Genomic DNA, 26,775 nt, shown 5'->3' on the forward strand with positions numbered 1-26,775 from the left:
TTTTTGGATTTTAGACTAAAATGGCAACAAAATGCAAACTACAGGGACCCAGATGTAAAAAGTTTGAGATTTGGACTAAAATGACAAAACTGTCCAAACCACAGGGACCAAAATGGCAGTTTACTCTAAAATTAAAATATATTTTTACTAGGAAAGAAATACTTAAAATGTAAAACACAAAATGAAGAAACATACGTGAAAGAATATATTTTTACATAATAAATAACCAAAAAATATAAAAAAGCCTTTTTTTCGGGAAGAGAATATATTTTCACACAACGAAATAGCAATCTCTATCATGACAAATTAAAATAAAATGGGAGTAGACATCAACATCTCACTGAACTACACTATGGCGAACTTGTGGACTTCACTACACCACAAAGTGAAGATTTTATAAATATATCTCCTCTTCAAAATATCATAACAGTAACAAGAAAAGTAAATAAAGAGATATCTTCAGAAAATTGTATATTGTTAAATTCCGAAAACATTACATGGGATCCTTAGGAATTTTAAATTTGTCATACATTGGCAAACCTCATAATCAACAAGTGACATTTATTTATTAACAATTTTTATACCTAAAATAATCATGCATTTGTAACGATTTAATTATTTAAACCCGCGTCACTCTTGTGGAGGATAATCACCATACCATTGACAACTGAATAGTGAATTAACGACATAAATAAAAACATGTAAATTAAGGCAATGAGAGATTTACGTTTTTTACACTAAAAATGTAAAATTTAAATCACTGGAATCGGGAAGAAGCCTTCAATACTGAAATGAGGCCCCAAATGATGGAATATGTCGGACAACTAGGCCAAACCGCAACATAATTTGGGACATCAAGACACGTCCATTCATCGCGTATGGGCTCAATAACTTTGCTCGTAGTTTAAGTCTACCCGGTCCAAATAATAGCCCGCTAACTTTTTAGAAAAAACCACTTAAACACAAAATCACAATATAATCAACGCTTTGATCCTCTTTTTGCAACTTTTCTTTATTTGTATATCAAAACCTTTTCTTTCAAAAAGTGTGGAAACATATCTTTCATAAAAAAAACTTTATTGAATCTGCATCGGGTCTGCATCCATAGCAAACAAAACACGTGAACCATATTTTGGATGCTTATGGCGATCCCCGTGAATAAACATGACACTCTTTAGTCTTTATCTTATTACATCAAATGTCTATTAATAGCATTTCATTATATAAAAAAAGACTAAAGTACATATTCCAATAATACATCATATATTTTAGGTTTTTAAGTTCCATAATTCATAACATAACATTTTACCCGTCAAACTTAACCAAAAAAACATTGATATATTAGTTTTCATGTATTTGTTCAATGTGTCATGCCCTTAGACCGCTCAACGTATAATAAGATTTAGACAACCTGCGTAATTGTCTATGTGACACGATTTTAACAGTCTCTTTTTATTTTGTGTCTTGGGATATTTGCGCACTCGTTGTCTATGTGTGCCAAATGTCAAGATTTGAATGGTTTATTTAGTAAATGTATATAAATGAAAATATAACTCAATGTTAAGTTTTAGAGATAATATCATTTTTAGTGATTTTTCCCTTGTAAGTTTTGCTTATTTTTATTGATTTTTTCCCTTATAAGTTTTGCTATTTTTTAGTGATTTTTTCCCTTATAAGTTTTGCTATTAAGTTTTAGAGGTAATATCTATATTTTAGTGATTTTTTCCCTTGTAAGTTTTGCTATTTTTAGTGATTTGTTCCCTTGTAAGTTTTGCTATTAAGTTTAGAGGTAATATCTCTATTTTAGTGATTTTTTCCCTTGTAAGTTTTGCTATTTTTTAGATATTTTTTCCCTTGTAAGTTTTGCTATTTATTTATTTTTCAATTGCATATGTGTATGTATATGTAACACATGTCAAATAACCAATGTACAACGGTTACTAACCAAAAGCCCATGAATATAACATACAAACAAGAGTATTCACAACTCTTGTCACATGTACAACTTTCACCACCTCCAATGGCAAACTCCTTCATCCTACTACATCTCTTCTTCATCCTATCATTTCTTCATCTCCACCATGCCCAATCTCAATCCTTATACACACTCCAATCCCTCCTTACCACCTTCAATGCACGAGGTACAACCAACTACTGCACCAACAGTCTCACTAGCAGTGTTGCAATCAACCTCCCCACCCCTCCAAACTCATCTCTAACACTTGTTTGCTACAACAACACCATCACCCAACTTCACATAACCGGAAACAACAACAACAACAACAACTATGAAAGCATATCAACAACCGCATTCTTCTACACGATATCGGCTTTGTTCCCGAGCTTGAAAGTGATATCATTAGTGTCCTTATCCCTCAACGGGCCTTTACCCGCAACAGTTCTTGCTAACACATTCTCCTCGTTAGAAATACTCAACATTAGCTCAAACCGATTTAACGAAAACCTACCCATCGAGCTATCTTACTTAAAAAATCTTCAAACACTAGTGTTTGATCATAACGACTTCACAGGTAATGTCCCTGACTGGCTTGGCTCCCTCTCGTCTTTAACTGTTTTAAGCTTTAGAAACAATTCCTTTAACGGGATTTTACCGTTTTCGCTAGCGCGATTAACCGCTCTTCGTGTTCTGGATCTCTCAAACAATCGTTGGTTATCCGGTGATGTCCCGGTTGATTTTAGAAACTTGACTAATCTTCAAGTTTTAAACCTTGAAAACAACCAGTTTGGGCCTAGTTTTCCTGTTTTGCATAACCGGTTGTTAGTATTATCACTTAAGAATAACCGATTCGGTAACGGTATTCAAGGGTACGATCTACGATCGTTTTACCAGCTGCAAAGGCTCGATCTTTCGTCAAACGAGTTCAACGGGCCTTTTCCGGATTTCTTGTTTTCGCTTCCTTCAATATCATATGTTAATATTTCTAGCAACAAGTTTACTGGAAAGTTAACGCAAAATGTTACGTGTGGGGGTGAGCTTGGAACGGTTGATTTGTCGTTCAACCGGTTTACTGGAGAGTTGCCTGGTTGCATGCAGAGGGATGTTGTTGTGATGTACCAAGGGAATTGTTTGTCGAATGTGGGTTCGAACGGGCAGCATAATGTATCGTTTTGTCGTAACGAGGCGTTAGCGGTTATGATCGAGCCTCGTGGAAGTGGGAATGGTTCGGAGAGGTCGTCGTCGAAGGCTAAGATAGTTGTGGCTTCTAGTGTTGTGGGTGGTGTTGTGGTTGGAGGGTTTGCATTGTTTGGTGTGGTGTTGGTTGTTGTTAGAAGTGAGTTTTTTGGTGGTGGGTGTGCTGCTACACCTCAGATTAGGGTTTTGCTTGAGAAGGTTTCACCTGCTTATACGGTTAAAATGCTCAAAGATGCAAGTAAGAAACTCAATTCCTTATTTAGTTATTTTTATAAACTTAATCATAAACAGAAATTGGTTAGTTCAAGCTCGGATAAGCCGTAGCAACAAGTCTATACAAAAGACTGCTTAGTCAGTATGTCACATCATTTCAAATTCTAATTTTTCCTCTGACAGTAAACCATTCGAAAACTCCAAGTAACACTCCACTATTTACCCATTTTTTGTACTTAAAAAAAATTATTGTGAATGGGTGGTCCCCACTCATTCCAAACCTTACCCGCCCGGTTGAGCAAACCTCCTACCACTAAACCACCTCCTTCGACACGGAGGTTTGTGGAGTGGACCCCATGAGCGGACTTGTTGTTGCATCTCTAAGCTCGAGCTTTTCTCATTTGGTTTATGAGGGATATCGAATTTTGCTTGTTTTGAGCTCTATGTCTAAAACTTAGGCTCGGCATGTCAATAATTTTCAAGTTTGAGTTTGACTCGGTCCCATCTACTATATTATTTATTGAATATTAATTTTTTTCATATAAGTATTTACAACTATAACTTTATGTATATAATATTTACTATTTTGTTTTGTCTTAATTTTGATATAATAATTCTTATATAGTTATACAAATATATGCTATCTTGGTTATATAAATAATATGTTCGTATAGGCTCGTAAAGCCGATATATGAAGCTTAAGTGCAAGCTTGTTTAGGCGATCGTTAAAAACTTTTAACAAAGCTATATTCAACTAGTTTACGAATGGCTTGAGTTAGTGTTAGACTAATTACATCCTATAGTTAGGAGGTAGGAATGCCTATCAATTATCACTCACTCATCACTCATAACTTTCAATCAAGTTCCGCTAAGTCATCAAGCATTATTCCATCACTAGTGATAGATTTTAGTGGAAATGTCCATCACTTGTGATGGAAGTTCATTCATTACTCACAACTTTTTTTTTTTGTTTTTAAATTACAAATTAACAATAAAAACACTAAAATTATAAATTATAAATTTCATTTAAATTAAAAACAATATTTCTAGAAATATTTTAGACTACAATAAAAATAAAAACATACATAAAGAAAACATACTCCTCATCCGAATCAGGAAATTCCAAACCTAAAGAACCTACAAGTTCAATTAAATCGTATCTCAACCGAAAGTGAATTTCTTCATCACGCAAGTCTTGCTGGATATTTTCGGGAACGGGAACTTGTGTAGGAGGATCCGGCACCCAATCTGGAGATATTGCACGTCCGTCTTCTTTGATTAGCGTATTGTGCAATATGATACATGCATATACTATGTTATGTATTGTTTTCTTATTCATTGCACGAACCGGTCGGTTTAGTTTGCCTCATCTACCTTTTAAAACACCAAAAGCCTTGTCAACATCTTTTCTTGCCGATTCTTGCAACCTTTTGAACGCCTTTTCTTCTTTGGGCGGCTCGAACTTGCTTCAAGTGCGTTATACACCGTCTCGAAAAATTCAATCGTCTCATTGTTAGAAAACGTTTGGCTATCGCTATTGCTGTCCATCGGAAACGTCGAATTCGTAGGAAAATCCATTTGTGAAATATGTAAAATGTGTGATATATGTTTATGTTTTGGTGTGGGTGAAATGGTATAAAAGTGTGAAATATATATAGATTGTTTAAGGGTTTTTTTATTAAAGAGTAAACTGCCATTTTGGTCCTTGCGGTTTGGCCAGTTTTGCCACTTTAGTCAAATCTCAAAGTTTTTGTATCTGGGTCCCTGTGGTTTCATTTTTGTTGCCATTTTGGTCCAAAAGTGAAATTATCCCAGATTCCCCTAATTAAACCCTCAACTTTTGTCCTTTTCCACAGGGGTAATTTTGTCATTTTAGTTTTATATAACTGATTATTAATTAAAATAATAAAACTCTCTAAAACTAAATAAATCAACCAGCACATCATCTTCCCCAAGTTGTTTCAAAACCAGCATAATCGATCCCCTAATTCACCAAAATCCTCTCTCTCTCTTTCTATCTCTCTCTCTCTCCTCTCTGCCGCCACAAGCACCAAAGAGAGAACCCCCTACAAAAAAACAATCCAAGATCAATGAGAGAACAGTCTGACCGGATGTTCATCGGTCAAAACCCTATAACAGCAACCGGTGAACACCACTAATGGTGGGTTTCCGTTCATGAACAAGGAACAAAGACGGCTGCCGACGGCTATGGGTATATAACACCACCGCCACCATGAACACCACCACCACCGCCACCGCCACCTCCTCCCCCTTCTCACTACCACCACCATGAACGCCGCCATCACATCCTCCCCCCTAAGCTCAACCCCATCTAATAAACCGAACCCAAGTTATACATCTGGTTATACTCGCCGGAGAGGGTTTGGGGGTTGGAGTGAGAGTATGAGGGTTTGGGGGTTGGGGGTTGGGTTTGGGGAGTGTGTAATCCTCTGTTCCTTCGTGTGTAATCACTCGTCTCGCTTCGATCGTCTCCGTTTCTTCTGTTATTATCTTCCGCCATTGAAGAAGATGATAGAGGTGGAATGTGTGGGTTCGGAGACTCTAAACTAGGGTTTCTGCTTGCTCTGTTTTCTTTTTGTTGTTATGTGGATGAAGAGAAGATTATGAGGGTTTTGTTGTTGTTAAATGACCATTTTGTCCCTGAGAAAAAGGACAAAATAACAGGGTTTGTTTTGGAGAAATCTGAGTTGATTTTGCTTTTGGACCAAAATGGCAATAAAAATTTAAACCACAGGGACCCAGATGCAAAAACTTTAAGATTTGGACTAAAGTGGCAAAACTGTCCAAACCTCAGGGACCAAAATGGCAGTTTACTCTTTATTAAATAACGGTCCAATTCAAATGGTCAAACACCACACACGGTCGAATTTTTAAAGTTTTCACGCGTTAAAAAGTTAATGTATTTTGGGTTTGACGCGTTATATTGATGGGTGGCGGCGGTGTTTTTTTTGTTTCCATGCATGGTGGAGGGCGGGGCGCCCCGACCCCCTTATACATACCAAAAGAGTGGACAATACTTCAACCAAAAATAGATAATGAAAACCTTCCACAAATAAAAATAAAAAAAACTAAATCACAATATTAATTTCATACCCAAAATAGGATATAGAATGTGCGATGTTTAAACCCTAACGTCATAAATTTTAAATATTGTTATTATTTTTGTGAACAAGCCTTTTTAATTCATTTGTCCATAAAATTATTTGTGTATATATTTTAGTTTATTCACTTTTCAGGTCATAGATATTAAATTCTAACGTTTATTATATGCTTTTTGGACCATCGGTTCATATATCCATGGCGTACTGTCGTTCACGTGAGCATATAAATCCATGAAAATCATTAATCGACGGTGAGCGGTGTTGGACTGTTGGGGCCTCTGTGTTTCCACCTTCTGATGATATATTATTAAGTAACTAAAGATTCACAATTTGCTAAAAACAAGACAAAAACCCAAAAATATGACAACTGACCAACCTACAAACAAATGGAATCTGGGCCCAAGGATATAATTGAATTGAATTGAATTAGCCTAGAGATTTCCATAGGCTGATTGTGACTGTTCCATGAATGGTTCTCTTTTTATTTGGATATAATAAGAAGTCTATGGTCCGGGTCGAGCGGTTTTAGTTTAAACTGTAAGTCAAACTGTTAGTAACGTTGATTTCCAATTAGTGTAAACTAAAATCAAAACGTTTGGCGGGCGTTGTGTTCTAGCGCCCCCATGCCACATCACTATATTAAAGCTCCAAACACCGCACCGAGGACGTTAAAAGGGGGGTGCCACCTAAAATCAACCAATCACTCCTTTTTTTTGTTTTTTTTAATTTCTAGTTAAACCACAACATGATAGCTAAAAGGTGGTTAGTTAAAGCCCATCATCTATATGAGAGTAAAGTGACATGGCGTTTTGTTGATAATATCTCAGTGTAACTAAAGAGTAATGAATCCAATTATCTATGAAGTCTTTGTTGAAGAAACATTTTATTTAATCTATAACTTTCTTATTTCGATTAGATATGTCTATTTCTTTTTTTTTTTTTTGAAAAGTTGAGAGCAAAACCAAATTGATGACCGGTTTGGACAATTTAACTTAATTAAACCGAATCATAAACACCTTAATGCAGGATATATTTCTGAGACGATGAAGCTAGGAGCGGTTGGAATTCTATCATATCGAACTTATGTTTTGGGGGAACTAATTGAAGCTACAAATAATTTCCACGAATCCAACCGCATGGGTAGCGGGTCGCATGGTCAGGTTAGACGTGGCTTGTTTTACCGATGAAGTAATTCACCGTACTTTAAGATTTATGGTATTGTTTTTGCTAGTAGGATTGAAACACATTATGATATATTGTATGTGTGACAGCTTTACAAAGGGCAGCTTAGTGATGGTACTTTGATTGCTATTAGAAACTTTAAAATGAAAAAGAGGTGCACCATTCAGAGCTGTACTCGCCAGCTTGAGCTAATTTCTAAACTCAGGCATCCGAACCTGGTCAACCCAGTCGGTCACTGCTTTGACCGCCAGCTGGACGAGTCGGCCATCATCCGTGGTGTCTTTCTCGTGTTCGAATTTGTCCCAAATGGAACACTCAGAGAGTTTCTAACAGGTCAGTATTCAATTTCAAGAAACAAAACATCAAATGCTTTGACTTTTGAGGTCAAACTAGTTTTTCCTAGAATCATTAATTGGTATGCATATTGCTTAAATATAGCACCATAAATACACATCATTTATAGTTGTTTGTCATATACCGGTCTGATTATCAAAAATTTTCTGAAAACTTGAAACATTACTAACAATTTGGAAGTCAAATATCGGTCCGTTTGACTCTATAAGTCAAACCAACAATCTCCAAGACTTTAACATACCTGAAATTTAAATTGACAGCTGGACAGAAACTCTCCTGGGCACAGAGGCTTGCGGCTGCTATCGGGATTTCGAAAGGGATTCAGTTTCTAAGCACACATATCACCCAAAGAATATTCCCAAACAACCTTAAAATAACTGATGTTTTGTTGGATCAAAGTTTTAAGGTGAAGATCAGTGGCTACAGTCTTCCTTTGCAAGCAGAATCTAAGGTATGTAGTTTCTTGTAATTCAAGTAACGCTTCTGTAAATGCAAGTTGCAATAGTATAAGGTTTTTGACTGCAGGTGGCTGGACATTCTGTCTCCAAATCATGTGAAACTCTTAGCAAAAGGTAAATAAAATAGTTTGACTTTTCCGAGGTCAACATTCGTCATGCGTCTCCCTAATGTTAATATACATTTTTTATAGGTTTGACTTTGAGGAGAATGATCATGACCATGTTTATGACTTGGGAGTTATCATGTTAGAACTCATCCTGGGAAGACCGATCAATTGCATAAACGATACAACTATTGCTAAAGACATGGTTAGTCATAGTTATGAGTATATGTATGGTTATATATATATACAAATGAGTAGGGATTGAAAACCAATCCGAACCTGAAACATTTGAGACTGGTAACGGAAGACTGGTTTTTGGGTACAACTTACGGGACCAAATATGAGATTAGTTTTAAAAATCTTCATGGGTATAAGACGGGTATGGTATTATGTGATACCTGGCCTAATTACATGAAAGAAACATACCCGTAAACATTTTTTTTATTATTATTATTATAATTATTATTATTATTATTATTATTATTATAATTATTATTATTATTATTATTATTATTATTATTATTATTATTATTATTATTATTATTATCCTTGAGATCTCCGATTTTTAGTTCTTATATTGCTAGTATCCTTGAGTGATAAAATAAAATAAGAATAAAAATATTAAAACATGTATTTGGGAATCCCAACAGGTAATCTTTTAACAAACTAAGGAGTATACCCAATACATACTAGCAGATATTGAGTTGTGTATGGGACGTTTTACAATCGAGAATTGTACTGATATTACTATTGTTTGTCCCAAACTTGTCCCATTGCCATATCTACAAATAAGTAGATCTTGGTTGTTTCAACCTAATGCGGTTTGAAGGGTTACTTTTTGTTTCAGGTACAAGTAAGTTTGGTTGTGGACGAGATAGCTAGGAGGAGTATAGTGGATCCTTTGGTTTGCAAAGAATGTTGTGATGAATCTTTGAAGACTCTAATGGAGCTTTGTGTTAGATGCTTGTCTAATGATCGACCCTCTATCGACGACGTGTTATGGAATCTAGAGTTCATAGCTCAGGCCCACTTATCGTCAATTGAAGAGCCAGTTAGTAATCGAATGTCAACATCCATCGAGTGTATAACATAGAAGTTGAATTAGTTTTAATCATCTAGCTAGCTTATGCTTATACACGTTTCCCGAATGATGTTCGTCGGGTTTAACATGAAAAGTTTGCTTGATAGGTTGCCAACGAAGTATCGAATTGCAAGTCACGTATTCGATACATGATGTTCTTCGATTAAATACAACTATTTTTACTAGAAAATAAAGATTTGTGTGTTGCACAAATGAATGACAATGATCAATGTATAAAAGAAAAAAAAAAGCTAATCAATCATAGCTTAAAAACTCATTAGGATAACATGATAAACTAAAGATCTAGCATGTTTATAATGGGATATATACATTAGGTTAAAGATTCTTTGTGTATATTACATACTGTAGGGAAAGAACAAAACATTCAATCTGGAGCAAAAATCTTTTAGGGAGGGTCGGGTACCAAGCGGGTAGGCTTCCCCGGGTTTCAACCCGGGCCAGCACACCGCCGCCACCACCACGGATAGGGTGGCGGTTGGCTTGGCCAACACCTAAACCCGCTTGAGATTCGCTTTGTTCGAGATTTTTTTGACCGTTTAATTTAGTATTTGACCATTTGATTTAAAAAAAGTATTCAAATTCAAATACTTACCCTTCTTCTATTTAACCACCCATACTATCTAACCAACCCACAAAACTCTCCATTTTTATATTTTTTCATATACCACTTCCATCTTTCATATTCACAAAACTTAATATGGCAATCTCGTGGACCGAAGAGGAAGATATCGTGTTATCGTTGTCTTATGTAGCAATCCATCACGAACCCACATCTCCTACTCGACGGACCACTTTTTGGAACCCGGTGCACTGCCAATTTGTAACCCATGTTGGTGAGGCCAATCGAACCGTGGATCCAATAGATTCATCATTCGCGTTTATCTGTTACAAGATTTCAAGATTCCATGGTAGGTTCTTGAATGTGCCAAATCCCCACAACGAGCTCTCTGAGGAGGAAGTTATTACAGTGGCACTAATTGACTACAAACACCACTACAACAAGGACTTTAACCACGTAGCGGCGTGACGAATTATTTCGACCTATGTTTTAGTTTTAAATTTTTAGGTTTTATGTTATGTAAATTTTTAAGTATTGTGTTTTATTTTGATGTAAGGTACTATTAAGCTTTATGTTTTAATTAGGTATTAAGTTTTAAGTAGTGGTAATGTAAAGTTTTAGGTTTGCACGTTTAATTTTATTTAAGTTTTAAGATATTTAGTTTTGAGAATATATTTAAATTAAAGAAAAGTTTGTCGCTAGCGTAGGCGTCACCACCACTTACTAGTTAATAGGTAAATTGAGTATTTTTTGAGTTGGCGAGTGATGGTTGGTCGGGGCTAGGGTACTTACCCTAGAGCGTCCCTTCCTCCCTTATAGGGATGATGACAATTCATTAGCTAAGATGCCAACGTATTGCGAGCTTGAAGCAACATGAAGAATTGTAGTTGTGTTAAAAAAAATTCTCGAAATTCCGTTATAAATTCTGTTGAAAACAAAGTTGTATTAAAAATAAATTAATTTTTGGTATCGTAAGCTCTATTGAGCGGTACCAGCCTAACCGATTACAACCGAAAACCAGTACTGATATTCGTATATTGGAACCGTGTCGATATCCTTTTGAGCATATCACGATTTTATTTTTTGGGTTTTCTCTTTCGTTGCTATAGTAAGTATCAGTATCGTAACAAACGAAACTGATATCAACCGAGTTCCCGCGTGCGAGGGAATTTTATTTATTTTTAGAATGAAGAGGAAGAGCCAATCCAAAAGTAATGTAATTTTTATTGGGCCGAGAATCAACCAATGGACTACATTAAGATACACAAGCTTCAAAACTAAATAATTGGGTCACACATTGGGTTTAATTTTTTATTTCTTCATAAGATTCTATGGAGCATGGGAAGTCAAGAAGCTCCTGTTGGTATCTAAATTCTAAAGTCAACCATTTGTATAAGATGAATCTTACTTAAAACTCAATTACAAGGAAAAAAATCCATTAAGATCAATATGGTTTTAAATTCTTTGTTGTAATTTAAACCTTATATCTAATTCTAATACAGTTACTCATTCTAGAATTTCTTTATTGGAATTAAACCATACGCTAAAAACAATATAAATAATCTTACCTTTTGATTTTAGAATGTCATATATAATACTAGTAGTCTAGTAGTCACCAAACAGAGAGTGATTTTCAAACCATTTAATTAACTTATACGAACTCGGTTGGTTAATGGGTTGACTCATTTAACCCATTGAATTATATTATAATTTTTCATAATGTGTTTATACATCTTAAGTTAAAATGGTTGGGTATTTATTTTATACTATAGTTATATTAACAGAGAAATTGATATAAGCATCTAAAATTAAATTGTAATTTGTTAGGACCACTTTTTCTAAAATACTAAATTACATGCTAAGCAAGATCTTTCGGACATTGAAATACAATTTTGACACTTAATAGAAAATTTTTACAAAATTTGGGCATGACCCGTTTGTAAAACGAGCATACCCCCTGTTTTGACATAACTTACAACGTTTACACTACGACCTATTTAACATAAAACCATCCCAACAAAAACAACAAGTTTTCAATCCTAAAACATTTCAACAAGTTTAACAAGTAATAAACATGACCCAAAAGCATGCATATAAGTTGCGGAAGCGCTTGGTATCATAAGGCTTGAACATGTGCTCGTCCCATATCTCCAAATCGCCTAAAGAGGTGCTTTACCTACATTAACATTCACAATTTAAAAGGTTAGTTATCTCATGGAAAATCATAATCCTTTGTTTTAGCTTTATACATATAAAACCTTCTTACTCTTAAGCATACAGCAACCCAATAATTGGGTTAGGCATAACCACTCTCGTAGAGAGTTCGACATACACATTCGACCCGTGTAATTGGGTTTAGCATAAACACTCTAGTAGAGAGTTAAGCATACACATTCAACCCGTGGAATTGGGTTTAGCATAAACACTCTCGTAGAGAGTTAAGCATACACATTCAACCCGTGGAATTGGGTTTAGCATAAACACTCTCGTAGAGAGTCAAGCATACACATTCAACCCGTGGAATTGGGTTTAGCATAAACACTCTCGTAGAGAGTTAAGCATACACGTTCAACCCGGTGAAATTGGGTTTAGCATAAACACTCTCGTAGAGAGTTAAGCATACACATTCAACCCGTGGAATTGGGTTTAGCATAAACACTCTCGTAGAGAGTCAAGCATACACATTCAACCCGTGGAATTGGGTTTAGCATAAACACTCTCGTAGAGAGTTAAGCATACACGTTCAACCCGTGAAATTGGGTTTAGCATAAACACTCTCGTAGAGAGTTAAGCATACACATTCAACCCGTGAAATTGGGTTTAGCACAAACTAAACATTACTTTCATTAGCATACCCAAATCCACAAGGGATTTGTCGCTTACTTACTACATTGTCACGTTCGTTATACAAGGATAGCTTTACATTAAATTTATTATAAACGGGAAATATAATAAAGATTCGTGTAAAACGAAACTTACCTCGATCTTGCGCGCCTTCCGGTTTCTTGGTGCTTGTACCTTCTTCCTTTATGCCTACATCACGACATTCATTCCTTTGTTTAGTTTATCGCTTCATTCTACCATTTTTCCAAAATACACATACATTCCTCATTTAGGCATTTTATCGAACACATGGTAGGCATTATGGATATGGTACAAGGTACAAGTCTATAAAGCATGTTCCATGAGTTTATGATCACACAACAATCTCATTCATTCAATTTCACATAGTTATTCTATTCTACATCAATCTAATTATCATTCTAGTACTACAAGAGAGTGTGAACAGCTAGAGAGAGGAAGACAACGAGTATCAGCTAGAGAGGGTCGGGTACCAAGCGGGTAGGCTTCCCCGGGTTTCAACCCGGGCCAGCACACCGCCGCCACCACCACGGATAGGGTGGCGGTTGGCTTGGCCAACACCTAAACCCGCTTGAGATTCGCTTTGTTCGAGATTTTTTTGACCGTTTAATTTAGTATTTGACCATTTGATTTAAAAAAAGTATTCAAATTCAAATACTTACCCTTCTTCTATTTAACCACCCATACTATCTAACCAACCCACAAAACTCTCCATTTTTATATTTTTTCATATACCACTTCCATCTTTCATATTCACAAAACTTAATATGGCAATCTCGTGGACCGAAGAGGAAGATATCGTGTTATCGTTGTCTTATGTAGCAATCCATCACGAACCCACATCTCCTACTCGACGGACCACTTTTTGGAACCCGGTGCACTGCCAATTTGTAACCCATGTTGGTGAGGCCAATCGAACCGTGGATCCAATAGATTCATCATTCGCGTTTATCTGTTACAAGATTTCAAGATTCCATGGTAGGTTCTTGAATGTGCCAAATCCCCACAACGAGCTCTCTGAGGAGGAAGTTATTACAGTGGCACTAATTGACTACAAACACCACTACAACAAGGACTTTAACCACGTAGCGGCGTGACGAATTATTTCGACCTATGTTTTAGTTTTAAATTTTTAGGTTTTATGTTATGTAAATTTTTAAGTATTGTGTTTTATTTTGATGTAAGGTACTATTAAGCTTTATGTTTTAATTAGGTATTAAGTTTTAAGTAGTGGTAATGTAAAGTTTTAGGTTTGCAGGTTTAATTTTATTTAAGTTTTAAGATATTTAGTTTTGAGAATATATTTAAATTAAAGAAAAGTTTTGTCGCTAGCGTAGGCGTCACCACCACTTACTAGTTAATAGGTAAATTGAGTATTTTTTGAGTTGGCGAGTGATGGTTGGTCGGGGCTAGGGTACTTACCCTAGAGCGTCCCTTCCTCCCTTATAGGGATGATGACAATTCATTAGCTAAGATGCCAACGTATTGCGAGCTTGAAGCAACATGAAGAATTGTAGTTGTGTTAAAAAAAATTCTCGAAATTCCGTTATAAATTCTGTTGAAAACAAAGTTGTATTAAAAATAAATTAATTTTTGGTATCGTAAGCTCTATTGAGCGGTACCAGCCTAACCGATTACAACCGAAAACCAGTACTGATATTCGTATATTGGAACCGTGTCGATATCCTTTTGAGCATATCACGATTTTATTTTTTGGGTTTTCTCTTTCGTTGCTATAGTAAGTATCAGTATCGTAACAAACGAAACTGATATCAACCGAGTTCCCGCGTGCGAGGGAATTTTATTTATTTTTAGAATGAAGAGGAAGAGCCAATCCAAAAGTAATGTAATTTTTATTGGGCCGAGAATCAACCAATGGACTACATTAAGATACACAAGCTTCAAAACTAAATAATTGGGTCACACATTGGGTTTAATTTTTTATTTCTTCATAAGATTCTATGGAGCATGGGAAGTCAAGAAGCTCCTGTTGGTATCTAAATTCTAAAGTCAACCATTTGTATAAGATGAATCTTACTTAAAACTCAATTACAAGGAAAAAAATCCATTAAGATCAATATGGTTTTAAATTCTTTGTTGTAATTTAAACCTTATATCTAATTCTAATACAGTTACTCATTCTAGAATTTCTTTATTGGAATTAAACCATACGCTAAAAACAATATAAATAATCTTACCTTTTGATTTTAGAATGTCATATATAATACTAGTAGTCTAGTAGTCACCAAACAGAGAGTGATTTTCAAACCATTTAATTAACTTATACGAACTCGGTTGGTTAATGGGTTGACTCATTTAACCCATTGAATTATATTATAATTTTTCATAATGTGTTTATACATCTTAAGTTAAAATGGTTGGGTATTTATTTTATACTATAGTTATATTAACAGAGAAATTGATATAAGCATCTAAAATTAAATTGTAATTTGTTAGGACCACTTTTTCTAAAATACTAAATTACATGCTAAGCAAGATCTTTCGGACATTGAAATACAATTTTGACACTTAATAGAAAATTTTTACAAAATTTGGGCATGACCCGTTTGTAAAACGAGCATACCCCCTGTTTTGACATAACTTACAACGTTTACACTACGACCTATTTAACATAAAACCATCCCAACAAAAACAACAAGTTTTCAATCCTAAAACATTTCAACAAGTTTAACAAGTAATAAACATGACCCAAAAGCATGCATATAAGTTGCGGAAGCGCTTGGTATCATAAGGCTTGAACATGTGCTCGTCCCATATCTCCAAATCGCCTAAAGAGGTGCTTTACCTACATTAACATTCACAATTTAAAAGGTTAGTTATCTCATGGAAAATCATAATCCTTTGTTTTAGCTTTATACATATAAAACCTTCTTACTCTTAAGCATACAGCAACCCAATAATTGGGTTAGGCATAACCACTCTCGTAGAGAGTTCGACATACACATTCGACCCGTGTAATTGGGTTTAGCATAAACACTCTAGTAGAGAGTTAAGCATACACATTCAACCCGTGGAATTGGGTTTAGCATAAACACTCTCGTAGAGAGTTAAGCATACACATTCAACCCGTGGAATTGGGTTTAGCATAAACACTCTCGTAGAGAGTCAAGCATACACATTCAACCCGTGGAATTGGGTTTAGCATAAACACTCTCGTAGAGAGTTAAGCATACACGTTCAACCCGGTGAAATTGGGTTTAGCATAAACACTCTCGTAGAGAGTTAAGCATACACATTCAACCCGTGGAATTGGGTTTAGCATAAACACTCTCGTAGAGAGTCAAGCATACACATTCAACCCGTGGAATTGGGTTTAGCATAAACACTCTCGTAGAGAGTTAAGCATACACGTTCAACCCGTGAAATTGGGTTTAGCATAAACACTCTCGTAGAGAGTTAAGCATACACATTCAACCCGTGAAATTGGGTTTAGCACAAACTAAACATTACTTTCATTAGCATACCCAAATCCACAAGGGATTTGTCGCTTACTTACTACATTGTCACGTTCGTTATACAAGGATAGCTTTACATTAAATTTATTATAAACGGGAAATATAATAAAGATTCGTGTAAAACGAAACTTACCTCGATCTTGCGCGCCTTCCGGTTTCTTGGTGCTTGTACCTTCTTCCTTTATGCCTACATCACGACATTCATTCCTTTGTTTAGTTTATCGCTTCATTCTACCATTTTTCCAAAATACACATACATTCCTCATTTAGGCATTTTATCGAACACATGGTAGGCATTATGGATATGGTACAAGGTACAAGTCTATAAAGCATGTTCCATGAGTTTATGATCACACAACAATCTCATTCATTCAATTTCACATAGTTATTCTATTCTACATCAATCTAATTATCATTCTAGTACTACAATCAAGATCATACATCAAGATAACAAGGATTCTTAACACTATGATCCTACTAATCTTAACTCAACTTCAACAAATGGGGTTTAACCAATATATTTCCTACAAGCCAGAAATCAACATGATTCTTGTTCTAGAGAGAAATTCTAACTAAGATTTCTCCTTTTTGATACAAGAATTCGAGATTTGGTTGAACCCATCTTTCTACAATTCATAATTTTCATGATTAAAACTCACCTCTTTACTAGCCAAGGTTAGATGCTTGATTTTTAGGGCTCATGCATAGGAATTTCACACAAATTGTGACTCAATTTGCTTGATTTCTAGTAGCTAGGGTTTGGCTCCCCTTTTCTTCCTCCCCTGGATCGTACGAACACACACACACACACCAGTGTTTGTGTTTTTGTTTTAATTATTTCTTAATTAACCCATTTATTCACTAATTACATAACTAGCCCTCCCACTTAGAGAGTGTATTTTACTTAAGCATTTTTATTTAACTAGTTATCACTATACCATGACTTTCATTAACCAAGTTAATTTCTTTATTTATCATTTACCATTTTAGGGTGTTACAAGTCTACCCCCCTTAAAGGAGGTTTCGTCCCCGAAACCTGATCATAATTTGAATATTGACATACCGAAAAGAAAAGGATAGTGCCTCCTCATCTCGTCTTCTGCTTCCCACGTAAGATCCGAACCCTTCCGGTGCTGCCATTGTACCAACACTAGTCTAACAGCTTTGTTGCGGAGATTCTTCACCTTGAAATCCTTAATGGCTATGGGCCTTTCGACATAATTTAACCCTTCGTCCAACTCAATATCATCAAGAGGTACTAGTGCCGTCTCATCCGCAAGGCACTTTCTTAATTGTGACACGTGGAAGGTATGGTGAATCCCGTCTAGAGCAGGCGGTAATTCTAGTCGATACGCAACCCTTCCAACCCGAGCTAAGATTTTAAACGGCCCGATGTAACGAGGACCTAGCTTTCCCCGTTTGCGAAAACGGATTATACCCTTCCATGGGGACACCTTTAGCAAGACAAAATCTCCAACTTGGAACTCAATAGGACGCCTTCTCTTGTCTGCATAAGCTTTTTGCCGATCTTGAGCTGCTTTCAACCTTGTTCTAACCATTTCGATCTTTTCATTCGTTATTGCTATTAAATCACTTGGTGCAAGCTCCCTTTGTCCCACTTCGCCCCAACATACGGGAGTCCTACATTTTCTCCCGTATAATAGTTCGTAAGGTGCCATTTGAATACCACTATGGTAACTGTTATTGTAAGAAAACTCGACCAGGGGCAATTGGTCGTCCCAACTTCCTCCAAAATCTAAGGCACACGCCCTCAACATATCAACGAGCGTTTGAATGGTTCTTTCTGACTGGCCGTCAGTTTGAGGGTGGTAGGCGGTACTTATGTGCAACTTCGTACCCACACTCTCGTGAAACTTCCGCCAGTAACGAGAAGTAAATCTAGTGTCCCGATCCGAGACAATCGACACGGGCACTCCATGACGGGATATGATCTCGTTCATATAAATTTCTGCCATTTTCTCGGAAGAGTAAGCTTCTTTGATGGGTAAAAAGTGAGCGCTTTTTGTAAGTCGGTCTACGATTACCCATATTGTATCGTGCCCTTTCTTTGTTTTAGGAAGTTTGGTTATCAAATCCATCGTTAATTCCTCCCACTTCCATACCGGTATCTCCAAAGGTTGTAATTTCCCATACGGCTTTTGATGTTCTACTTTCACTTGGGAGCATGTTAAGCATTTCGCGACGTATTTAACTATGTCACGCTTCATACCCGGCCACCAATAATTGGCTTTCAAGTCCCGATACATCTTTGTAGCCCCGGGATGGACCGAATATCGAGACTTATGTGCTTCGTCGAGCAAGGCAGCTTTGGCTTCGCAGAATCGCGGAATCAAAATTCGGCCGAACCGCGTCTTAAGCCCGGTCGAATTTTCTTCTAGATTATCGATCACACCTTTTAGTCGTTCCCTCTTCAGGTCTTCCGCTCCAAGCGACTTTATCTGGGATTCGCGTATTGCCTCGAGTAATCGTGGAGTAACTATCATCTTCATGGATTTCACTCTTATGGGAGGTGGATACTCTTTACGGCTTAATGCATCGGCTACTACATTTGCCTTCCCCGGATGGTAGAGGATATCGCAATCATAATCCTTGATAAGTTCCAACCACCTCCGCTGCCTCATGTTTAGGTCTCTCTGTTCAAAGAAATATTTAAGGCTTTTGTGGTCCGAGTAAATGGTGCATTTTGCCCCATATAGATAATGCCTCCAAATCTTTAATGCAAACACTACCGCCGCTAATTCCAAGTCGTGTGTGGGGTAGTTCACCTCATGAGGCTTCAATTGTCGCGAAGCATAGGCGATAACTCTCCCTCTTTGCATTAGAACACAACCTAATCCCTGGTGTGAAGCGTCTGAATAGACCACCAGGTCTTCGGTTCCGTCTGGTAACGTTAGGATCGGGGGACTTGATAGTTTTTCTTTCAACATTCGAAAAGCCTCCTCCTGTTCTTTTTCCCATACAAACTTCTCTTTCTTTCTTGTCAATTTTGTTAAGGGTAAGGCTATTTTGGAAAAATCTTGTATGAACCTTCGGTAGTATCCAGCAAGACCCAGAAAACTTCTTATCTCTGTTGGATTTTTCGGAGGAACCCACTTCATTACAGCATCGATCTTTGAAGGATCAACCATAACACCCTCCGCATTTATCACGTGCCCCAGAAACTGTACCTCCCTAAGCCAAAAGGCACACTTTGAAAATTTTGCGTAGAGCTTCTCCTTACGGAGAGTTTCAAGTACTTCACGCAAATGTACCGCATGTTCGTCTTTGCTTCGTGAATAAACCAAAATGTCATCTATGAATAAAATTACCGATCTATCCAACATGGGTCGGCATACACGGTTCATAAGGTCCATAAATGCCGCCGGCGCATTTGTTAACCCGAAGGACATAACTAAAAATTCATAATGTCCGTAACGGGTTCTAAATGCGGTCTTTGGAATGTCTTCTTCTCGTACTCTAACCTGATGGTACCCCGATCGCAGATCTATCTTGGAGAACCAACTCGCCCCTTGTAACTGATCGAAAAGGTCGTCAATTCTAGGTAAAGGGTAGCGGTTCTTTATGGTTAGCTTATTTAACTCCCTATAGTCGATGCACATGCGCATCGACTCGTCTTTCTTCTTAACAAATAAGACGGGCGCTCCCCAAGGCGACACACTTGGGCGTATAAAGCCTTTGTCTAGGAGGTCTTGTATTTGTGTCATTAATTCCCGCATTTCCGTGGGAGCTAATCTATAGGGAGCCTTCGCGACTGGTTTCGCATCCGGATTCAATTCGATATTGAACTCCACTTCTCGCTCGGGAGGGAGTCCCGGCAATTCCTCCGGGAATACATCCGGAAATTCGTTCACAACTTCAACATCTTCAAGCTTTGGGAAGCTTTGTTGAGTATTTACTACGTAAGCTAAGTATGCTCTACTCCCATTGAGCACGTACTTAGTGGCTTGAACGAGAGTACATAGCTTCGCTTCCATCTTTCTTTCGCCTTGTACATTTAATCGTCTTCCACTTGGGGCTCGGAGATGTATGGTTTTGGTTTCACAATTTATCTCCGCGTGGTTTTGAGACATCCAATCCATACCCACTATTACCTTGAATTCCCCCAAGATCATGGGGATAAGATCAATAGCAAACTCCTCATCCTCAATGGTCAATTTGCAATTTTTACATATTTCGTGCAACAAGAAACTTTTGCTATCTGCTATCTCTACTTCTAAGGGCATCGACATTCGTTCAATCTTAAAGGATGGATGTTGAACAATTTCGCTAGAGATAAACGACATGGTAGCTCCGGTATCAAATAAAACGTAAACCGGTATAGAATTTATTAGAAAAATACCTGAGACCACATTTGGCTGGGACTTGGCTTCTTCAGACGTGATCTGAAACATTCTCCCCTTTGCCCTAGAACCCTCTTGCTTCCTATCTTCTTTCTTTGACCCTTGTTGAAGCTTTGGACATTCCGACTTGATATGCCCTTTTTCGAAACAGTTGAAACAAGTCTTTGGGTTATCCGGGCATTGATAGGACGAATGCCCCTCCTTACCACATTTAAAGCACCCCTTCTTACCTAACAAACACTCTCCGGTATGGAGCTTTCCACACGTCTTGCATGGTGTAATCCCACCCTTCGACTTACCCTTTCTTCCTTGATCCTGAAACTTCCCCTTTTTGGATGGACTAAAACTTGCACCTTTTTCACTCGGCCTCTTTTCACCTCGCTCCTCTTGCCTTTTAATTTCGATCTCTCTATCCCGCGCTAAATCAATGAGCTCTTCAAGAGTTTCACATTTTGAGGGAGTGATGAACTCTCTAACTTCTGCTTTTAACACGCCATAAAAGCGACTTATCTTCATCCTCTCTGTTGTTACCAATTCTCCACAGAACTTCATCTTATCCATAAAATTGTTTGCTATTTCATTCACTGATTCGTTTTTCTGCCGGAGGCGTAAGAAATCCTCCTGAATCTTGTCGATGGCCGACTGAGGACAATGATATCTCATGAAGGGTCCCTTAAACTCCTGCCAAGTCATAACTTGCAGTTTGTCTTCGCCTACCTCCTTGCTATGAGCATCCCACCAATCCTTCGCCTGATGGGTTAGTAAACCGGTAGCGAACATCACTTGATCCTCCTTATCACACCGACTTCGTATAAAGACCGCCTCTATGTTCGAGATCCATCTTTGACATTCAACAGGATCTATTTTACCGTCATACGTCGTCGGATGGCATGCCATAAAATCCTTATAAGTGCACCTTCGTTCCTTACCTCTACCCTTGGATCCTTCGATTAATTCTTTCAATTCTTCAAACCTACTGGTCATCATAGCATCCACCACACCCAGAACTCGGCTTTCTACTTCTTGAGCCAACCGTGGTAGATTGGCTTGTATAACCCCTTCCGCTACCTCAGTGACTCTGTTCTCGAATGCTTCTTGTCTAGCCGCATCATTGTTATCATCATTATCATCATTGATATTTCTTGCATCGGCCATCTACACAACATCACATTTATATTTAACACAACTAACAAGCTTTCATTACGTCATAGTTCATTATTCCAAGTTTATTTCATCCACCTTCCCTTAGTTGCATTTTACTTGCCTTTTTAAATTTTTTACTATTCGTTCATATTATTCGACTCGTCACCTCCGATTATTTCGAGTCCATCACTTCACAATTTCTATTTATGGTTCCCCATACCTATGAAGTCCCACATGGACTTTTCATCACAATTTAGTAGGCTTTCAATTGATACGGGAACTTAGAATGGGTAAAAACAAGGCAAATCAACGAACCAGTCCCGCGCTAGCCGTCGGCGACGGCAGGGTAGCCCGTCGGCGACGGCTCTTAAAAATGGGCGTCGGGTAAAAGGTCCGTAGACAGGAACTTAGGCCGTCGGCCAAAATAAGGCGTCGGCGACGGACATACAGGGCGTCGGCGACGGCCTTCCCCTGATCGTTTCGCTGCAACTTCATTTTTTTGTGTTTTAACCCACTTCCAGGTCCGTACCAGCTGCCCAGGTTCCGGAATTACTTGTTTCGCTACCCATAATTGTTACTTCACATATTTAACTTAACCTTACATCTTAAACTCATAACATATACTAGCATTTATCGAAATCATACATTATTACCTCATTGGCGATTCGGGAGCGAGCACACTTTCGAACGAGCCATTGGTTTGAGTTCAAGCATCGCGTTAAAAGCTCGAATCCCTCAAACCTTGGCTCTGATACCAACTTGTTAGGACCACTTTTTCTAAAATACTAAATTACATGCTAAGCAAGATCTTTCGGACATTGAAATACAATTTTGACACTTAATAGAAAATTTTTACAAAATTTGGGCATGACCCGTTTGTAAAACGAGCATACCCCCTGTTTTGACATAACTTACAACGTTTACACTACGACCTATTTAACATAAAACCATCCCAACAAAAACAACAAGTTTTCAATTCTAAAACATTTCAACAAGTTTAACAAGTAATAAACATGACCCAAAAGCATGCATATAAGTTGCGGAAGCGCTTGGTATCATAAGGCTTGAACATGTGCTCGTCCCATATCTCCAAATCGCCTAAAGAGGTGCTTTACCTACATTAACATTCACAATTTAAAAGGTTAGTTATCTCATGGAAAATCATAATCCTTTGTTTTAGCTTTATACATATAAAACCTTCTTACTCTTAAGCATACAACAACCCAATAATTGGGTTAGGCATAACCACTCTCGTAGAGAGTTCGACATACACATTCGACCCGTGTAATTGGGTTTAGCATAAACACTCTCGTAGAGAGTTAAGCATACACATTCAACCCGTGGAATTGGGTTTAGCATAAACACTCTCGTAGAGAGTTAAGCATACACATTCAACCCGTGGAATTGGGTTTAGCATAAACACTCTCGTAGAGAGTCAAGCATACACATTCAACCCGTGGAATTGGGTTTAGCATAAACACTCTCGTAGAGAGTTAAGCATACACGTTCAACCCGGTGAAATTGGGTTTAGCATAAACACTCTCGTAGAGAGTTAAGCATACACATTCAACCCGTGGAATTGGGTTTAGCATAAACACTCTCGTAGAGAGTCAAGCATACACATTCAACCCGTGGAATTGGGTTTAGCATAAACACTCTCGTAGAGAGTTAAGCATACACGTTCAACCCGTGAAATTGGGTTTAGCATAAACACTCTCGTAGAGAGTTAAGCATACACATTCAACCCGTGAAATTGGGTTTAGCACAAACTAAACATTACTTTCATTAGCATACCCAAATCCACAAGGGATTTGTCGCTTACTTACTACATTGTCACGTTCGTTATACAAGGATAGCTTTACATTAAATTTATTATAAACGAGAAATATAATAAAGATTCGTGTAAAACGAAACTTACCTCGATCTTGCGCGCCTTCCGGTTTCTTGGTGCTTGTACCTTCTTCCTTTATGCCTACATCACGACATTCATTCCTTTGTTTAGTTTATCGCTTCATTCTACCATTTTTCCAAAATACACATACATTCCTCATTTAGGCATTTTATCGAACACATGGTAGGCATTATGGATATGGTACAAGGTACAAGTCTATAAAGCATGTTCCATGAGTTTATGATCACACAACAATCTCATTCATTCAATTTCACATAGTTATTCTATTCTACATCAATCTAATTATCATTCTAGTACTACAATCAAGATCATACATCAAGATAACAAGGATTCTTAACACTATGATCCTACTAATCTTAACTCAACTTCAACAAATGGGGTTTAACCAATATATTTCCTACAAGCCAGAAATCAACATGATTCTTGTTCTAGAGAGAAATTCTAACTAAGATTTCTCCTTTTTGATACAAGAATTCGAGATTTGGTTGAACCCATCTTTCTACAATTCATAATTTTCATGATTAAAACTCACCTCTTTACTATCCAAGGTTAGATGCTTGATTTTTAGGGCTCATGCATAGGAATTTCACACAAATTGTGACTCAATTTGCTTGATTTCTAGTAGCTAGGGTTTGGCTCCCCTTTTCTTCCTCCCCTGGATCGTACGAACACACACACACACACACACCAGTGTTTGTGTTTTTGTTTTAATTATTTCTTAATTAACCCATTTATTCACTAATTACATAACTAGCCCTCCCACTTAGAGAGTGTATTTTACTTAAGCATTTTTATTTAACTAGTTATCACTATACCATGACTTTCATTAACCAAGTTAATTTCTTTATTTATCATTTACCATTTTAGGGTGTTACATAATTGTTTTATATACATTCGTATTTTTTTGTCGTAAACTTTTATTTTGAATATATTAATATGCACCAAAAAGTTAAAAATATTTTTTAGGTTAAACGGGTCATGTTCAGATCAATCCGTGAATATTCGTGTCATGTTCGGATTTATGTACCTGACACAATTTTTGGGTACATGTCATGTTCGGGTTCAACCCACAAACACAACCCTTTTAACACCCCTAGTCTTAGGGTGTGTTTGATTCATGTACATATTTAGGGAACTGAAATTTGTGAAATAAATTGAATTTGGATATAAGATTTGTAAAAAGATTTGTATATATTTAGGTTGCCCCATCATCGACCCACTGCCATTGTCCACTACCACTGTCTAGTGGACAGTGGACAGTGGCAGTGGATCACAATTACTCTTGACACTACCTACACTGCCACCTCTCTTCCGCTGTGGTGGAGGTGTTAACGTTGTAGGTGATAGTGCACATTTGAAAGAAAGAGTTAAATGTCATTTTAGTCCCTGTGGTTTGTACTATTTTGCCAGTTTAATCTAAATGTTTCATTTTTTGCCTGTGGGTTCAAAAAGGTTTCACCGTTGCCATTTTAGTCCACTGAGTTAACTTCATCCATTTTTTCTGTTAACGAGAAGGACAATTCGGTCATTTTATATGTAATTCTGTTAACTAGAAGGACAATTCGGCCATATACACCGAATTGCCCTTTTCGTTAACAGAAAAAATGGATGAAGTTAACCCAGTGGACTAAAATGACAATGGTGAGACCTTTTTAGACCCACAAGCGAAAAATGAAACATTTGGACTAAACTGACAAAATGACCAAAACCAATGAGATTTAACTCTTAAAGAAATGTTTTCGAATGAACTTAATCTCATTCCATATCTATTAAGGGCATGTTTGGCTAAGCTTTTCAAAGTAACTTATTGACTTATTGGCTTAATCAAAAAGCCAATAAGTCATTTTAGTGTTTAACAAATTGAAAAGTGCTTTTGAAAATGGCTTTTTGAGATGAATGAAAAGGAGTTTTTAAGAAGTCACAATATTGTGACTTCTTGGCCAGCTTATAACTTTTCAAGCTTCAAATTACCAATATACCCCTTATTTACCCCCTTATATCATACAAAACATGTTTTACATCGACCAAAAATCTTAAAAATAAATTTAAATTGGACAGCGAGACAGGCTGATTTTAAGTTAATTTTCAATGGAAATGTAAACTATATCTTAAATATAACTTTAATGAAAAAAGAACCTTAAACTAAAACACTAAATATAAAGAAAAGTAAAAATAATAAAGTCCAAAAAAATCAAGAAAGAAACAAAAACACAACTAGGATGAAAGCACTATTTACACAACTTGCTAATTGTAATTTACGTCAAAACGTAGACCAACTTGAACTTATACTAACACGTGCATAAAAATAAGCACATAAGAAAACATTTACGACGTGTTGCAGCGGTGTCGGAACGTAGAGTGACTCGAATTTATACTGTCTAGCTAGTGAAAACGTATTATATTTGACTCAACTTGTTTCGAACAAAATTTAAGTCAAAACGTAGAACTGAAAACATACATAAAAATAAGCAAGAAAATGTATTATATTTGACCCGACTTATTTTCAGAAAAAAAATTGCGTCAGAATGTAGATCAACTGAAAAACGTATATAATAACAAGTATAAAAAAATATTATATTTGACCTAACTTATTTTTGAGAAAAATTTACGTCTAAGCGTAAATTAATTTGAATTTATACCAACATATACATAAAAATAAATACGTAAAACTGATTACAAAGTTCTTAAAAAATTAACGGGTTGTAAATGTTAACACTTAAAACTGAAAGGTATAAATATACAAAAATAGAAAAGACAAAAAAAAATAAAAAGT

General features: G+C 36.8%; 3 protein-coding genes and 3 long non-coding RNA genes across 6 annotated transcripts; 1 reads left to right on the forward strand and 5 right to left on the reverse strand.

Annotated features, from left to right (window-relative positions):
- The first annotated feature begins 1,936 nt into the window (after nucleotides 1–1,936).
- Nucleotides 1,937–9,816, forward strand: LOC110941232 (probable inactive leucine-rich repeat receptor-like protein kinase At3g03770). Its single transcript, XM_022182857.2, has 7 exons — nucleotides 1,937–3,392; nucleotides 7,516–7,649; nucleotides 7,761–8,004; nucleotides 8,286–8,476; nucleotides 8,551–8,597; nucleotides 8,675–8,792; nucleotides 9,435–9,816. The coding sequence occupies exons 1-7, from the start codon at nucleotides 1,955–1,957 to the stop codon at nucleotides 9,678–9,680; spliced, it is 2,418 nt and encodes an 805-aa protein (XP_022038549.1). The 5' UTR covers nucleotides 1,937–1,954; the 3' UTR covers nucleotides 9,681–9,816.
- A 2,291-nt stretch (nucleotides 9,817–12,107) lies between these two features.
- On the reverse strand, nucleotides 12,108–14,317 carry LOC110939133. Its single transcript, XR_002591997.1, has 2 exons — nucleotides 13,228–14,317; nucleotides 12,108–12,424 (listed from the first exon to the last, which is right to left on the reverse strand). It is a non-coding gene; the product is annotated as an uncharacterized LOC110939133 (long non-coding RNA).
- A 1,282-nt stretch (nucleotides 14,318–15,599) lies between these two features.
- Nucleotides 15,600–17,378, reverse strand: LOC110939132. Its single transcript, XR_002591996.2, has 3 exons — nucleotides 17,246–17,378; nucleotides 16,720–16,773; nucleotides 15,600–15,916 (listed from the first exon to the last, which is right to left on the reverse strand). It is a non-coding gene; the product is annotated as an uncharacterized LOC110939132 (long non-coding RNA).
- Nucleotides 17,379–17,626: 248 nt separating this feature from the next.
- Nucleotides 17,627–18,265, reverse strand: LOC118492157. The gene has a single exon (XM_035989967.1). It carries the CDS (start codon nucleotides 18,263–18,265, stop codon nucleotides 17,627–17,629), a length of 639 nt encoding a protein of 212 aa, XP_035845860.1.
- Nucleotides 18,266–19,373: 1,108 nt separating this feature from the next.
- Nucleotides 19,374–22,102, reverse strand: LOC118492158. The gene is made up of 3 exons (XM_035989968.1): nucleotides 20,266–22,102; nucleotides 19,635–19,899; nucleotides 19,374–19,488 (listed from the first exon to the last, which is right to left on the reverse strand). The coding sequence occupies exons 1-3, from the start codon at nucleotides 22,100–22,102 to the stop codon at nucleotides 19,374–19,376; spliced, it is 2,217 nt and encodes a 738-aa protein (XP_035845861.1).
- Nucleotides 22,103–22,888: 786 nt separating this feature from the next.
- Nucleotides 22,889–24,250, reverse strand: LOC110939131. The gene is made up of 2 exons (XR_002591995.2): nucleotides 24,009–24,250; nucleotides 22,889–23,205 (listed from the first exon to the last, which is right to left on the reverse strand). It is a non-coding gene; the product is annotated as an uncharacterized LOC110939131 (long non-coding RNA).
- Between the last annotated feature and the right edge of the window lie 2,525 nt (nucleotides 24,251–26,775).

Source organism: Helianthus annuus, chromosome 5, assembly GCF_002127325.2.
Source record: "Helianthus annuus cultivar XRQ/B chromosome 5, HanXRQr2.0-SUNRISE, whole genome shotgun sequence".
In the NCBI taxonomy this organism is placed as follows: domain Eukaryota; kingdom Viridiplantae; phylum Streptophyta; class Magnoliopsida; order Asterales; family Asteraceae; genus Helianthus; species Helianthus annuus.

Coding starts and splice junctions, on each gene's coding strand:
- LOC110941232 (XM_022182857.2), top strand. CDS start 1,955: ATGAATATAACATACAAACAAGAGTATTCACAACTCTTGTCACATGTA. Junction 3,393..7,515: donor TAAAATGCTCAAAGATGCAA/GTAAGAAACTCA, acceptor ACCTTAATGCAG/GATATATTTCTGAGACGATG. Junction 8,793..9,434: donor CAACTATTGCTAAAGACATG/GTTAGTCATAGT, acceptor TTTTTGTTTCAG/GTACAAGTAAGTTTGGTTGT.
- LOC118492157 (XM_035989967.1), bottom strand. CDS start 18,265: ATGGCACCTTACGAACTATTATACGGGAGAAAATGTAGGACTCCCGTA.
- LOC118492158 (XM_035989968.1), bottom strand. CDS start 22,102: ATGGCCGATGCAAGAAATATCAATGATGATAATGATGATAACAATGAT. Junction 19,900..20,265: donor CAAAGGCTTTATACGCCCAA/GTGTGTCGCCTT, acceptor TTTTATTCATAG/ATGACATTTTGGTTTATTCA. Junction 19,489..19,634: donor CTTGCTGGATACTACCGAAG/GTTCATACAAGA, acceptor TAACGTTACCAG/ACGGAACCGAAGACCTGGTG.